This window comes from Convolutriloba macropyga, unplaced genomic scaffold (genome assembly GCF_964194025.1).
Source record: "Convolutriloba macropyga unplaced genomic scaffold, txConMacr16.3 SCAFFOLD_6337, whole genome shotgun sequence".
Classification (NCBI taxonomy): domain Eukaryota; kingdom Metazoa; phylum Xenacoelomorpha; order Acoela; family Convolutidae; genus Convolutriloba; species Convolutriloba macropyga.
In genome coordinates, this window is record NW_027452335.1 from 1 (window position 1) to 12,470 (window position 12,470).

The 12,470-nt window shown below is 56.1% G+C and overlaps 2 protein-coding genes and 1 non-coding gene across 3 annotated transcripts; 1 reads left to right on the forward strand and 2 right to left on the reverse strand.

The window, feature by feature from the left end:
* Window positions 1-2,012: 2,012 nt before the first annotated feature.
* Window positions 2,013-3,966, reverse strand: LOC142357393 (small ribosomal subunit protein bS6-like). Its single transcript, XM_075409041.1, has 3 exons — window positions 3,555-3,966; window positions 3,004-3,382; window positions 2,013-2,345 (listed from the first exon to the last, which is right to left on the reverse strand). The coding sequence occupies exons 1-2, from the start codon at window positions 3,735-3,737 to the stop codon at window positions 3,083-3,085; spliced, it is 483 nt and encodes a 160-aa protein (XP_075265156.1). The 5' UTR covers window positions 3,738-3,966; the 3' UTR covers window positions 2,013-2,345; window positions 3,004-3,082.
* On the reverse strand, window positions 2,803-2,897 carry LOC142357395 (small nucleolar RNA R38). The gene has a single exon (XR_012761596.1). It is a non-coding gene; the product is annotated as a small nucleolar RNA R38 (small nucleolar RNA).
* A 1,160-nt stretch (window positions 3,967-5,126) lies between the features above and the next one.
* Window positions 5,127-6,463, forward strand: LOC142357394 (uncharacterized). The gene is made up of 2 exons (XM_075409042.1): window positions 5,127-5,499; window positions 5,691-6,463. Exons 1-2 carry the CDS (start codon window positions 5,127-5,129, stop codon window positions 6,461-6,463), a joined length of 1,146 nt encoding a protein of 381 aa, XP_075265157.1.
* Window positions 6,464-12,470: the final 6,007 nt, after the last annotated feature.

Here is a 12,470-nt window from a genome sequence, read left to right on the forward strand (position 1 = left end):
CATCAATCAGAAGTGCTGACTGAGAACTGTGTGCCCCCTACAGGTGCTGCGCGAGGTGCAGGCAAATGTCTAACATCGACCTGCAGCACCGCACGGCGGCTGCGTGGGGTGGGGCCGGGTGATGCTCACGGTAACTTTTCACCACATCTTGAGGGGTGCTTCACCTCGACGAGAAGGAGAAGAGGTGCCGCTGGGCTGTTGAGACTATGTCTTGGGAGACCTCGGCAGAGCAGCACCTAAGCATTGGCAGCGATCTTCCTGACCTTGCACAAGCCTTGCCGTGCTTGCAAGGCCATCTTGCGCTTCCAGCCGACGCCAGCGTGCATTCAACCCTTTCTGAAGTAAACTGCGATTGTCCTTTTGTTTCGCTTGTCTACAAGCCACGCACCAATCATAGACCTGCCAACAGCTGCCATGCGATCATGGCTTGTGGGCGTGGCTCTTGGCCGAAGGGAAATAGCATTGCAAAGGCATGTGTCCCAAGCCGCGTCCCGGCTGCTGTCTCTACAGAATCATTTTCGCTGCACAGTCTGTGGTCACCCACACATAAAATGCTGCAATCTGTTCCGACAACCGACTGCATGTCAACAGCAGCCGACCCACCAGAAAGACCCAATTCACGCGTTCCGACACAGGCACATCTCACAGCGGGCCGCATGGTGCCTGGTATAACATCAGTCGGTGGCGCATGGATGGGCCCTCTTTCTTTAGGCCCTGGCCTGTCTGTCTTAAAACATCTCTCAAGTCCCACCACAACAGCACACACTCCCAAGATTCAGCCGCATACTCTCTCTGGGGGTCGCATCTGCTGCACATCTGTTTGTAGAAGTTGTCAGTGACAAGCAATAGTGGCGGCTCCAACGTGCGCCCCCCCCCCCCCCCCCCCCCACCGCATTGCTTGATGCACCTCCGTCGAGCCTGGCAGCATTTGAAGGCCCAAGACGATGTTGGTACGAAAGGCGGCAGCATTTCATTCCCGGAGCAACGTGTACTTGCATGTTGTGGCATCGCGCTGATCCTGCGGGGGCGCTAGAGCTCCTGTGGTGCACAGGCATTGTATGGTAAGAGAGCTGGCCAGCGCAGTACAGCAACGTGGGGTATTGCTGGGCTGGTGGTGGTGGGGGGGGGGGGGGGCAGGCAGCGGCTGTAGTTAGCATCCCAACACCACATTCGTTCTGCGAGCCAGGCTGTGTTCCCCCCTGAGGCTTTACCGTCATTTAAGACGCCGAAACGTGATAGGAACTAGACACGAAGCGGCCGATCTTGAGAGGGAAGCACTAGGTGACCCCCGAGGTCTGCCCATTTCGAGCGCCACCAGGCTGTCAGAGGTGAAGGGACGAGCCTGCTTCTCGCAGGTCCGTGTTACTGCGCAGTGAGAGCTTTCGCGGCCCAGTGAGAGGAGTCCGTCCAGCCATGGGGCGCTTGTTAGAGGTGATAGACTGACCTTTTGCATCCCTGAGCCGCAGTAATCCAATGTGTGAGGGGTACAGTGGAAGATTGGGTGCCTCCTGCATGCCTTCCAGTCAGGATGGGGGGGGACGGTCAGCAGAGACAGCAGGCCCGCGCTTAGCCTCTCACAGTGTCCCCCTGAGGCCCGCCGCAACGCCCACCAGCGCCAGCCCTGCCCCTTCAGGCGCTTCTGAATGGAGTGTGCAGCGGCAAAGCCGTGAGCTGGGGGCGGGGTGGTGCTGCAGTATATGTTGTGTATCAAAATTGACCGGCAACGTGCCTGACAAGCGCCAGGGTGGTTGTCTTGATGCCCCCCCCCCCCCCCCCCCGCGCCTCTAAAATGCTCCCCCAGTGCCCTCGGACATGGGAAGGGATGGCCGGGGGGTTGCCCACTGGTGCACTGATTCCCACGCACCGTTCACCGCGTCGCAAAAGAGTGCCTCTGGTGATCGGCACAGATCTTACCCAAGACTTGGCCTCCCATGTCTTTCCCTTCGGTGGTAAATGCGACATGTTGGTACTGTAACCCACAGGATGTGAGTGATGTGACATCAGCTTGGGGATTCCGTCTATGGCTGTTGCGATCGTTACAGTTTGGCATCTATTGAGCTAAGGCTAGGGTGAGAGACAGCGTGTACTGCACATAGGTTACAGACCATCGGTGCAGACCACTCCATGATGTCTTGTGATCGACCGGGTTGCCGTGCCCGGTGTGTCATGGCAGGCCTGAGTTATTTTCTATACAGTTGACCGCAGCATTTGCAGGGCCTTGTTACTTGCGCTGTTACAAAAAAAATAGTGATATTCTATTGTACGGACTGTATGATGACTGTACATTTCTCGGGCCGTCACTTCTTTATGCAGCCGCTCGCTACACTCTGGCAGACTCCCTTTGCCTGCGATGCCATGAAGGATCGGTGTGAGCGTCAGAACCAGATCAAAATTGGAAATCAGCACAAGCCCGGAAGGGTGTGCGTGTCAGGATAGACTGTTCCACCTCACAGACAATCAGAGGGAATCCGAATTAAGTCGTATCGTCATTCACGCCGAAAAAGGTTGCGAAAACAAAAATACCCGCGCACACAATCCAGCAATTTCGGCAGACTGAAAGACGCTGCGGATCAGAACAGCGGAGAAGGTGTCAACTCAGAGGGGCTTGTAGGCCCCTCTACTCAGATCTGTTGAGCTTGATAATTTATGTGATCATCAGCCCGCACACCTTTCAGTCACCCTAAGTGTAGCGTTGATCGGATGGATCCTGAAATCCAAAAATCGGCCTGAAACCCAACAGTTTTCCGTGATTCGATCCAAAAGTGGAAAAAAGGAAAAGAAGCGGGCAGAGGGGGGGATAGCTGTTGCATCAGATAGAGCTAATCTGTCCACATAAGATTGCCGGCCTTGGCAAATTCGGACAGGGATAACTAGAAGTTTGTTCCTCATTTGCAGCAGCTTTGAAGGTGTGGGTTGTGACGGGTGAGGGTGTGAGCCTGCCTAAACCGTGACTGAGTTGGGAGCTGGAGTTGGCGGCAGAAAGGGTTGGGTGTGGCTCAGTACCTCTTTCTGAACGTAGCGGCGAGCTGTCGCTGAGGCGTGGGATTTATCAGGATGGAATTGGCCCGCGGTAATGCACCGCCTAGTCCAGTCTGAGGGTGTCCTTCAACAGAACAGCCTGATCCTCGTCAGAGATGTCCTTGTCGGAGATGTCCTCGTCGGAGTCAGTCTCATATTCAGGAAGAGGGGGGAAGGGATTGCTCTCAAACTCTTCAACGTCCTCTTCCAGCCGCCTCAGTTCCTTCACGGTCCGCGGGAGAGTTATGTACTGTTTCTCCTTCAGGACAACCCATCGAAGAACGTCCTCGTTCACCTTCAAATCGTGATTTATGTCGTTGAGAGTGGTGGGCCGCACCAAGAAGTTCAACTGAAACATCTGCCCCTGTGATTGGGAAAAAGGGTTAGGGTTAGCAGAGGTTGCTGAGATCTGTCCCAAGGCTGGCTCTTGACACTGGTACGTACATGGACGAAGAAAGTTGTGAAAAAGATGTAGAGCCAGGGTTCAGGCGGCATGCATCAGAGGTTGTCTGAGGGCCTTTTCTCCCTCCACTCACCGACCCATACTTGCCCGTCTGGGTCTTCAGCTTGTAAGCGAGGTCTGTTTTGCCGTAGGACCTTATTTCCGTCACAACGCCGCCAGCTTTGAACACTGCCGTTCCCACCTTCTTCATCGCCACTGCCAGGGCAGAGAGCGGAACCTGGGGTTTCGCTATCGCGAAGAGCTGGTACAGAGGCATAGCGACTGGCGGTGTTGCGTGCGGGGGGTGGGGCTATGCAGGCGGGTTGGAAAGTAGGGCTTCGTCAAGTCCCCAGGAGACTAGTCAGCGCAAACGGAGGTGGAAGCTCCGGCTAGCGGAACGAGATGCCCTCGCAATTTCCAAGCATCGAATCGAACCTGGGGAGATGGCGTCTAAATATGCCTGGTCGGTGATCTGTCTTCCATTCCGCCGGGTCACTGTGCGTTTCACACCGACGCTCGCTCACCACGCTCAATCTGAATCGCTTGTGAGCGCCATCGGGAAAACCGTCGAGGCGGCGGGGCCGGAACAGGGGGGAACTCCCATAGATAGACGGGGCAGCTATTCTTTTTGTAAAAAGCTAGGTACCTAGTACCTACCCCGGCCTGTACTCTAGCAGCTACCCCCTGCATGCTAGTAGTTATTGTGCTCGTACAGTAGGTAGGGTAGCTTCTAGCTTCCATCTCCTGCTTCCATGTCAGAGAAGCTTCATCCGCAGGGTTCAGCGAGTGGCGGCGAACGAAGGGTCTGGAGTCTGGACAATATGGACGGGAACGAGTAGAGTACCCTACGTGAGGATATCCTGGACAGGGTACCGTACCGTGTACTGTACAGTGTACTGTGTACAGGCCGGCCGGAGTCCTGACCACGTGCACATGAGATTAGGGTAGCCCGTAGTACTGTAGGTATATATATATACAGCTACGTACCGTAGGTACTCGTACTCGTAGCAGTCCCTCCTGCTCGTAGTACGAACCATGTGGAGATACAGGTATGAGTACACTGTACAGTAGGGTACCTACTACCTACCTACTAGCTAGGACTCGTAGTGCAGGTCGTTGTGCTTGCATGTGAGCCAGGGTCGGTAGGGTAGGGATATCCATGGGTAGGGTATCTAGGGTAGGGTACCTACCCTACCTACCCCCTCAAGAGGTAAGTTGCCGAACTGGTACAGTACCCTGCCTTCGTCCCACGACATAGCCCTGAGTGTCGTATGGATATCGTGGCAGAGCGACCTTCTTCCACAATGCGAATATTGAGCTGCAGAGCCCAGACCTGTCCGTGTGGGTCTGCCAGCTTGTCATCACTCGTGGCTGTCCGGCCCCGGGAGCAAATTCGACCAAAACCGGCCAATATATTCCCTGCACGCTTAAAGAGTGCGGACACCCGAAACAAGAACGTAGCGATGCTCCCCGACCGCGCCATCATACAGTGCGAGCGCTCTTTCCGTCAGCTACGATCGAAGCAATCTCCGCTTGCCATCTACTGTAGTAGAAAGAGAGGTTCGCGACCTAGCATAGCGTGAAGTCGCTCGGTACCTCTGCACACAGGCCGCCAGAACTCCACATACAGCTCCAAGGACTCTCTTGAGCCGCTGCCGGTGCTACAATGCCTGTTCCGGTGTCAGTAACCCACCCGCGCGACCCCGCGAAGTCCCTGGGCAGCCGCAATGGTGAAAACAAAATCATGGAGACCAGCGGCCCCTTTGCGCGGCTCGCTCAGGCCTCCAACTCCCCCGTTCAGGAGCAGGCTGCTGCGCCGGCGGTCGTTGCTCCCGTTTCAGATACCGACGTGCCTATGACCTCGGCCGCTCCTCAAACCCTGTGGGACCTGGAGTCGGTGGTTGAAGTGAACAGCCTGGACTTCGCATACCCGGGTCTGGATGGGCGTCCCATCCCAGGACTGCCACCGGTGGTGAAGAACATGAACCTCAAACTGCCTCCGGGATCTTGTTGCCTCCTTGTGGGACCAAACGGCGCAGGCAAGCACACGCACTCACGCCTGCTGTCACACCGATCATGTCCCCCTTCTCATTCTTCATCAATGCCCTCCACCGTAAATTGTCTGCAATTTTATGGATGTTGATTCCTCCGGTCTTTTCCTGTCGACTCCCAGTGGTCGTTTCCAGCTGTTAAACGCAAACAACTCGCTGGCTCTTTCACACTCCTGCAGGCAAGACAACACTGCTAAAAACACTGGCGGGAAAGCACATGGTGCCCGATCACATGGTGCGCGTCCTGGGGAAGAGCGCGTTCCACGATACCTCCCTCACCACCAGTGGTGACCTATCCTATGTTGGTGGGAATTGGACCAGGGATGTGGCTTTCGCGGGGTACTCTATTCCTCTGGCTGGGGACTTCCCTGCCAGCAAGATGCTAGACTCTGTGCGGGGAGCAGACCCTGCCCGCAAGGAGAAATTGATTCAGGTGCTGGATATCAACCCAGAGTGGAGGATGCACATGGTGTCTGATGGGCAGCGGCGGCGCGTACAGATTGCTGTGGGTCTGCTGCAGCCATTCAAGGTCCTTCTTTTGGACGAGATTACCGTCGACCTTGACGTGTTGGGGCGCTCTCAGCTGATGAAGTTTCTCCAGGAGGAGTGCAGGCTGCGCGGCGCCGTCTGCATATATGCGACCCACATTTTTGATGGGCTCGGGTTCTGGCCGTCTCACATTGCGTATGTGGCCGGAGGGGAACTGAAGCTCTTCAAGAAGGCCGAGGAGCTGCCAGAGCTGAAGGAAGGCAGGCTGCTTGAGCTGGTGGTCTCCTGGCTTCGAGTGGAGAGGGAGGAGAGGAGACGGCTCGAGCCAGCCCTGAAGGCGGCCAAGAAGGCCGCCGCCGAGGCTGCGGGGCACGGGTACATGACTAACAACGGCTGGGGTGCCGGCACCCTCAACTCCACTGTGCAGCTGGCCAACAGCTCCAACGCTGTCATGCGGAACTAAATAATAACTTCCACAGCTTCACCGGGCCACTAACAGCTTTGGCACTGTGATTCTCAGTCCACAAATTGTGCGCAGATGTCAGGAGATCTTGCGAAATTTAAAGGCATTCCTATCGGCAGTTCTCTTTGCCAGGCCGAAATCATTCTTGAAGCTGTCATAGCGGCTCTCAAACATCCTTTCACAATGTCGGTCTCTACGTGGCGGACAGACCTCTTTGTTGTGTCTTAAAACCTGGCCATCCCAGTGCTTCCCCTCTTTCGCACTTGCAGTGAGCTCGTCGAATTTCTCCGGGCCAAACAATGACTCAACGTCCACCATCGATTCCAGCTTGTTGATTGTCCCATGAACAGTATATTTGGACCTGCCCTCAGTGTAGTTTCTGCGAAGAGAATTCTTCATGGTACGGAGGTACTCTGAGTGTATATTGTGCCATACGGCCAACAGACCTTCAGACTCCGTGTCCTGGCAGTCCAACTTATAGAGAATGACTGTAAATGGCCCCAAACCCTTTTCTTCCTGTAAGTAAACCTTACTCATGAAGGTATGGCTATAGGTTGGAACGATCCCACAGTTATTATTGATGTAAAAGTTGAGGTGGCAGTCAGCGACCTTTTGGGCAAGCCGTGGGAAGTGCATCTGGTGCACCTCCAGGACAGCGAGCCCTTGGCTATGACGCAGCTCTTCTAACACTAGCTCCCCACTGTTCGCAGGGAAGCGCTCCCAGAGGATGAGCATATGCACGTAGCCGATGAGCTCCTCGCACCGGGTCATGGGATCAGCCCACCTCGCTGTTCTGAGGGCACGTTTGTAGTCGAGATGCGTCGGTGCTTGGTTGGTTCGTGATTCGCCCATCCTCGAAACAAGAGTACATGCAACGGCCGCGATCAGCAACAGGATAGTAGCTCGCCCCACCAGCTTAGACCCGCATCCCATGGCCGTAGTCTGATATTCCGAATTACAAACCACGTGGCTCGTTCAGCTGCGGTCTGACGGGAGGCAGGTGGCAGCAGGTATGTAACTAGTCTGTCTGCCGGCCGCTAGGACAGGTTCAAGTGCTTAGCATCGACGTCTATGTACGTGCCGCAGCTTGGCGGAATGGGCATGAGGCTCAGGCCGCGTTCCCAGCAATGGGATGCCTGCTGATCACAGCTGACAGCTTCGAAGCAGTGCTGGAAAGCCCCTGAGCGAGTTGCCGCCAAGCTAGGGCAAGACCAGTGCGACAATTACACGACATATACCAGCCCCCATATACGTCTGCCGGAGCTCACAAGCAACGACGCCGCAATATGTTGGAGATTTGAACGGGAGGGAACGTGCCGGGACTGTTGGGAAGTTTCGACCGACCATTCTGCAAAGTATGTAGCATGGCTCGGGTGCCCGAGGGCCTTGCAGGGAGATCGGTCCTTCCGAGCATGATGCTCGAGAGCTTTGCAGAGGCGTAACCCCCCCCCCCCCCCCCTTCTCGTCGCCGCGCCCGCCACGGCCGCGGCCAGCGGGGGTGATGAGATGGTGGGAGGGGAGGTCAGACAGGCCAAGCAGTGGGGGAGGAAGGCCCGGAGCTGGCGGGTATGGTGTTGTGCCGAACAGTTCGCTGTTGTTGCACGTCGTCTCCCAGCGCGAGTTATCACTTATCAGTGCCGGCACCTCGCTAGATAGGCGAATGGCGATAGCTGGTCGAATGTGGAATGTCGATCAGCGATATCTTTTTAAAAAAATATTAAATTAACATAATGATATTTTTTTTTCACCCCCGGGAGAAGGTGGGGTGGGGAATATTAAATTATCATAATGATATATATCTACATTCTACGTATACATTTTTAACGCAAAATCGCATACAATCCTTGAGTTTTATGCAAATTCTGAAATTCCAAGTTCTCGACGAAAGCCATGTGTACGTTTCGCGCTGCGTTGAACCAGATCGACTGGGTACCCACTACGGACTACCCTGGGTACCGTACCTACTGTAGATGGTACGAGTACTGGAAATCTGCCTTGCAAGTCTGGCAACAGGTTGACGGCTGTTCATGGGACGGACACCACAGCGCGAAAGGTACCCTGCACATGGCCTATGGGAGTGTGATTGGGATAATCCTGCTGCTGTAGAGTGCAAGACCTCGGTTGTGGTTGTCCGTCTTGTGCTGGTGGAGAGGGCGGAGGAGCTGTGCTGATCAAGCTTATGTAATCTCACTCTGGATGGTAAATCTAGTCTGGACAATGGCGGGCCTGCTAAGTACTCTGTGTACTCCTAGCAAAAATGACACTTGGTATACGTGCAGCTCTGCATGTGCAGATCGGGGCAGCCATCTTGACTGTGCTGCCCCTCAACGGATGCCCCCCCCCCCCCCCCCCCCCCCGCCCCCGCGCCCTCTCCATTCGAGCGCTCCTCTGCTACACACACATACATGTCCTGTCCGGGGTGCTGCGTTCAAGGCTGTGCGCCGTTTGAAGTCAGGAAATGTCTTCTGGACTTGATCCGATGTTCTGGCGCCCTCGGCCTCCGCACAGCGATCCATCCCTAGCTGTCACACCTTGCCCACCCTCGGCAGCGTTCTGGGCGAGCCCTCGTCGAGACATGATCCCAGGGATCTCTCACCGCCAGCGCGGTCTGATGTCGTGCAGGTGCACAGTGACAAGCTGTGGAGAGGGCAAGGGTATCGAATGAATGCTGGGCGCTGGATCTCCTGGTCAAACTCAAATGGTCTCACTCACTTAGAGAGAGAAAGCAGAGAGTAGGGCAAAAGATACCGGATGAGAGCGTTGCCCAGGGACCACAGCGATTCACGATGGGTGTAGAATGGGAGTCGCTGGGTAGCGTGCGTGAGAGCTGCAGCAGCCTGCTGAGGTGCTGAGTGTTTGAGGATGAAGGAGTGCCCATGCAGTCCAGAGAGTCAAATCAATCGGGGCAGCTGTGGCGTTATTTGCAGGCTACGGTGAGGGGGCTAACACGTCGATGGGCCCACCCGACGTGTGAGTGTATGTACCTCTATGCAGAGACGGTCCCTGCGTGTCATAGCTCGAGGCTGTAACCAGTCTCGTAAGCACTTTCACACGGCCGGTGGCGGCGCGTTGGGCACACCTCCGCCTTGTGCACCTGCACCTTCCCGTCCCAGCGCTTCCCCTGCTTGGCGCTCGCAGTGAGCCAGTTGTACTTCTCAGGACCAAAGAGGGACTCTATGTCGACCATAGCTTCCAGCTTGTTCATGGTGCCGTGGATGGTGAACTTGCTGATGGTGGAGTACTTCTTACGCATGACGGCCTTCAGGGTGCGGAGGTAGTCCGAGTATATGCCTCGCCAGACGTTGAGCATCCCCTGCGACCTCGTGTCCTGGCAGTTGAACTTGTAGAGCACCACCTTGAAGGGACCCACGCCCTTTGTTCTCTCCAGATACTCCTTGCTCATGAAAACGTGGCTATAGCTGGGCACAGTCCCGCAGTTGTTGTTGGTGTAGAAGTTGAGGTGGCAGTCAGAGAAAGCGTCTGCACCCTTAGAGAAGTGCATCTCGTGCACCTCCATGATGTCGATCCCGTCCGTCTTTTCGAGCTCATCCAGAAAGAGATTGTTGTTTCGAGACGGCGAGCGTTCCCAGAGTATGAACAGGTGCGGGTAGCCGATAACCTCCTCACACCTTGCGTTGTCGTCTGCGAACAACTTCTCCTTGAGCGCGCCGTTGTATTGAATGTACGTTGGCTCCTCGGCGACTTCAACCCCCCCTACTGCCACGGACCACGCCGCCGCTGCCGCCGCCAAGCACAGCAACCTGGCAGCAGGCGACATGATAGCCGGACCTACGCCAATGCTAAGTGGGTATAGGGCGAATCAGGTGAAAGTGTCGTCGCCGATTTCTGATCCGCTCCGTTGATAGCGGTAGTTGGCGGCACGGTCAGTCAGTCAGCATGTGCCCCGTTTCAATCGATTGATCGACGAATTAATTGACCAGTGACACCGGACAGAGCCGAACACGGCAACCACCGTTCAAAACCGAAAAGTACGGGAGGCTGATTTTTTTCAATATTCCGAATTCCAGCTCTAGAGATAGATCGAAACGGCTTATTCCGTATTCGTATTTTTCATTTCATCACTCCGGCTCGAATTTTTTTAATCCGCGGCCGGCCGTCCGGCCGGCCACTGGGTTCTTTAGAAAAAAATTACCACCTACAGAGCCTCTCTAGAGAGAGGGGACTAATAACTGGGACTAATACTGGGGCTTTCAACTCAAGAAGGGTTGGGAGGTTTATGTCCAGGTCTTGTGTTCGATATCTTCTCGTGAACTCCAGGCTATGGCCGGATGCCTCTTCGGGTTCTCCTATACCTCTTCGGTTGTTGTTCGCAGAAAGTTGAAAGGAGTCTCGGGCTCCCTCCGTGAGCTTAGGAGCTCATCAGCAAAGCCTCTCGGAAACTTTTCGCAGGCAGACGCCAGCTGTTGCTGTCATTGACTGCCACTGCAACAGTAGCTTCTCCCTCTCCCCGGCCCCCTCCCGCCCTCCCTCCCTCTCCAACACGCACACCACACACACACACACACACTGCAGAAGCGCAGCGCTTCAATTCAGGAGCAATCGCATTCAGCTGGGGCCAGTCAGGATGGCTGAGGATCCAACGCAGCAGCAAGCAAAGCGTGCGAGGATACACACCGCCAGTGAGTCCTGGCAGACGGCAGAGCCCCGCGGACCAGTATGGGCGAATCCCTCGGGCGGAGCTACACCGACGCACGAGGAGCTGGATAGAAAGGACGAGGAGCTGGAGGAGCGGCTTGAGCTGCTGCCCTGCGACACCCTGGTGGCCATGCAGGTGACGGAGAGCGAGTTCAAGCAGCAGGCTCCTCAGGCAAGGCGCACCTGCACCGCAGCTCCTGCCGGCCAGTCTGTTTGTTTGTCAGTGTCTCTATACATCTGCTCCATCTCCAGCCCCCCCCCCCCCCCCCCCCCCCCGGCGCGGCGCTTCCTCCCTTCATCTTCCTGCCAGGCTTGGTCGCTGTCAATCCATGCATGCATGCATCCATCCATCCATCCATCCATCCATCCATCCGCACAGTGACACCCTGGAACACTCACTCACACACACACACACACACACACACACATCCGTCCGTCCGTCTGGGCATCCATCCTCTGCTCCCTTTTTCTCTCTGTCGGTGTGCTTGTCTGTGTCTCCCTGTTCACACGCCTGTCTGCTTGGCTGTCGGTCGACCCATCAGGCTGTCCCTCTGGCAGCAGCTGCCGCTGCCACCACCGCTGCTGCTCTGTGTGTGCGTCCGTGTGTCCGTCTACTGGTCCGCCACTCTCCCGCCCGCCGCTGTCCTTTGCCCTGGCCTGCCCTCCCAAACCCCACCCCTCCCCTCCCCTCCCCTACACGTCCCGGCCCGCAGACGTATCGGCACGTAACCGACACCTGTGCGCTTCCCGCTAGCCGCCGAGTGAACCGCCTTCGCTGCACTCCGCTTCACCTCTGTCTTGCAATGCGGCAGTTTCCGTGGCCGGTCATCCTCAAGACACATCTATACTGCATAGTGAAGGACCGGGCGTCTGTGGATAGGGAGCTGGACGACATGAGGTTACCTCCCCCCCCTTTCCTCCGTTTCCAGCGGCAGTCACCCAACGTGCACTCGCTGACCCCTCCTCCTCTGGCTGAGTATCTGTGCTAAGTGCGCTGGGGAATCACCCGCCTGACTGCCAGGCGGCGGCGCGTGGTCCGAGTTTTCAAGGTGCCGTTGTCCACGGATGACTATGCGGTGCAGCTCACAGAGCGCTACAAGGAACACATCAACGAAGTGAAGCATAGCATGATGGTAGAGCGCCCCCCCCCCCCCCCCCCCTCTCCTCCTCTGTGTGAGGCTCACACCATGGGATCAAAAGCGGGTCTTGCTCAACCACGTGTGTCAGTCCCTCTCCCTCTCCCCCTCTGCTTCTCCGCCGCATCTCTCTCTCTCTCTCTCTCTCTCTCTCTCTCTCTCTCCACACGCTCTCTTCGAGTAGCTTCCCTCCGTGTCTCTCGATCATCCTTTCC

Excerpts from the sequence above, each read along its gene's own strand:
- LOC142357394 (XM_075409042.1), top strand. The coding sequence starts at position 5,127 with ATGCCTGTTCCGGTGTCAGTAACCCACCCGCGCGACCCCGCGAAGTCC. Across the intron at positions 5,500-5,690 it reads TGTGGGACCAAACGGCGCAG|GCAAGACAACACTGCTAAAA; the intron begins GCAAGCACACGC and ends ACACTCCTGCAG.
- LOC142357393 (XM_075409041.1), bottom strand. The coding sequence starts at position 3,737 with ATGCCTCTGTACCAGCTCTTCGCGATAGCGAAACCCCAGGTTCCGCTC. Across the intron at positions 3,383-3,554 it reads AGACGGGCAAGTATGGGTCG|GGGCAGATGTTTCAGTTGAA; the intron begins GTGAGTGGAGGG and ends TCCCAATCACAG.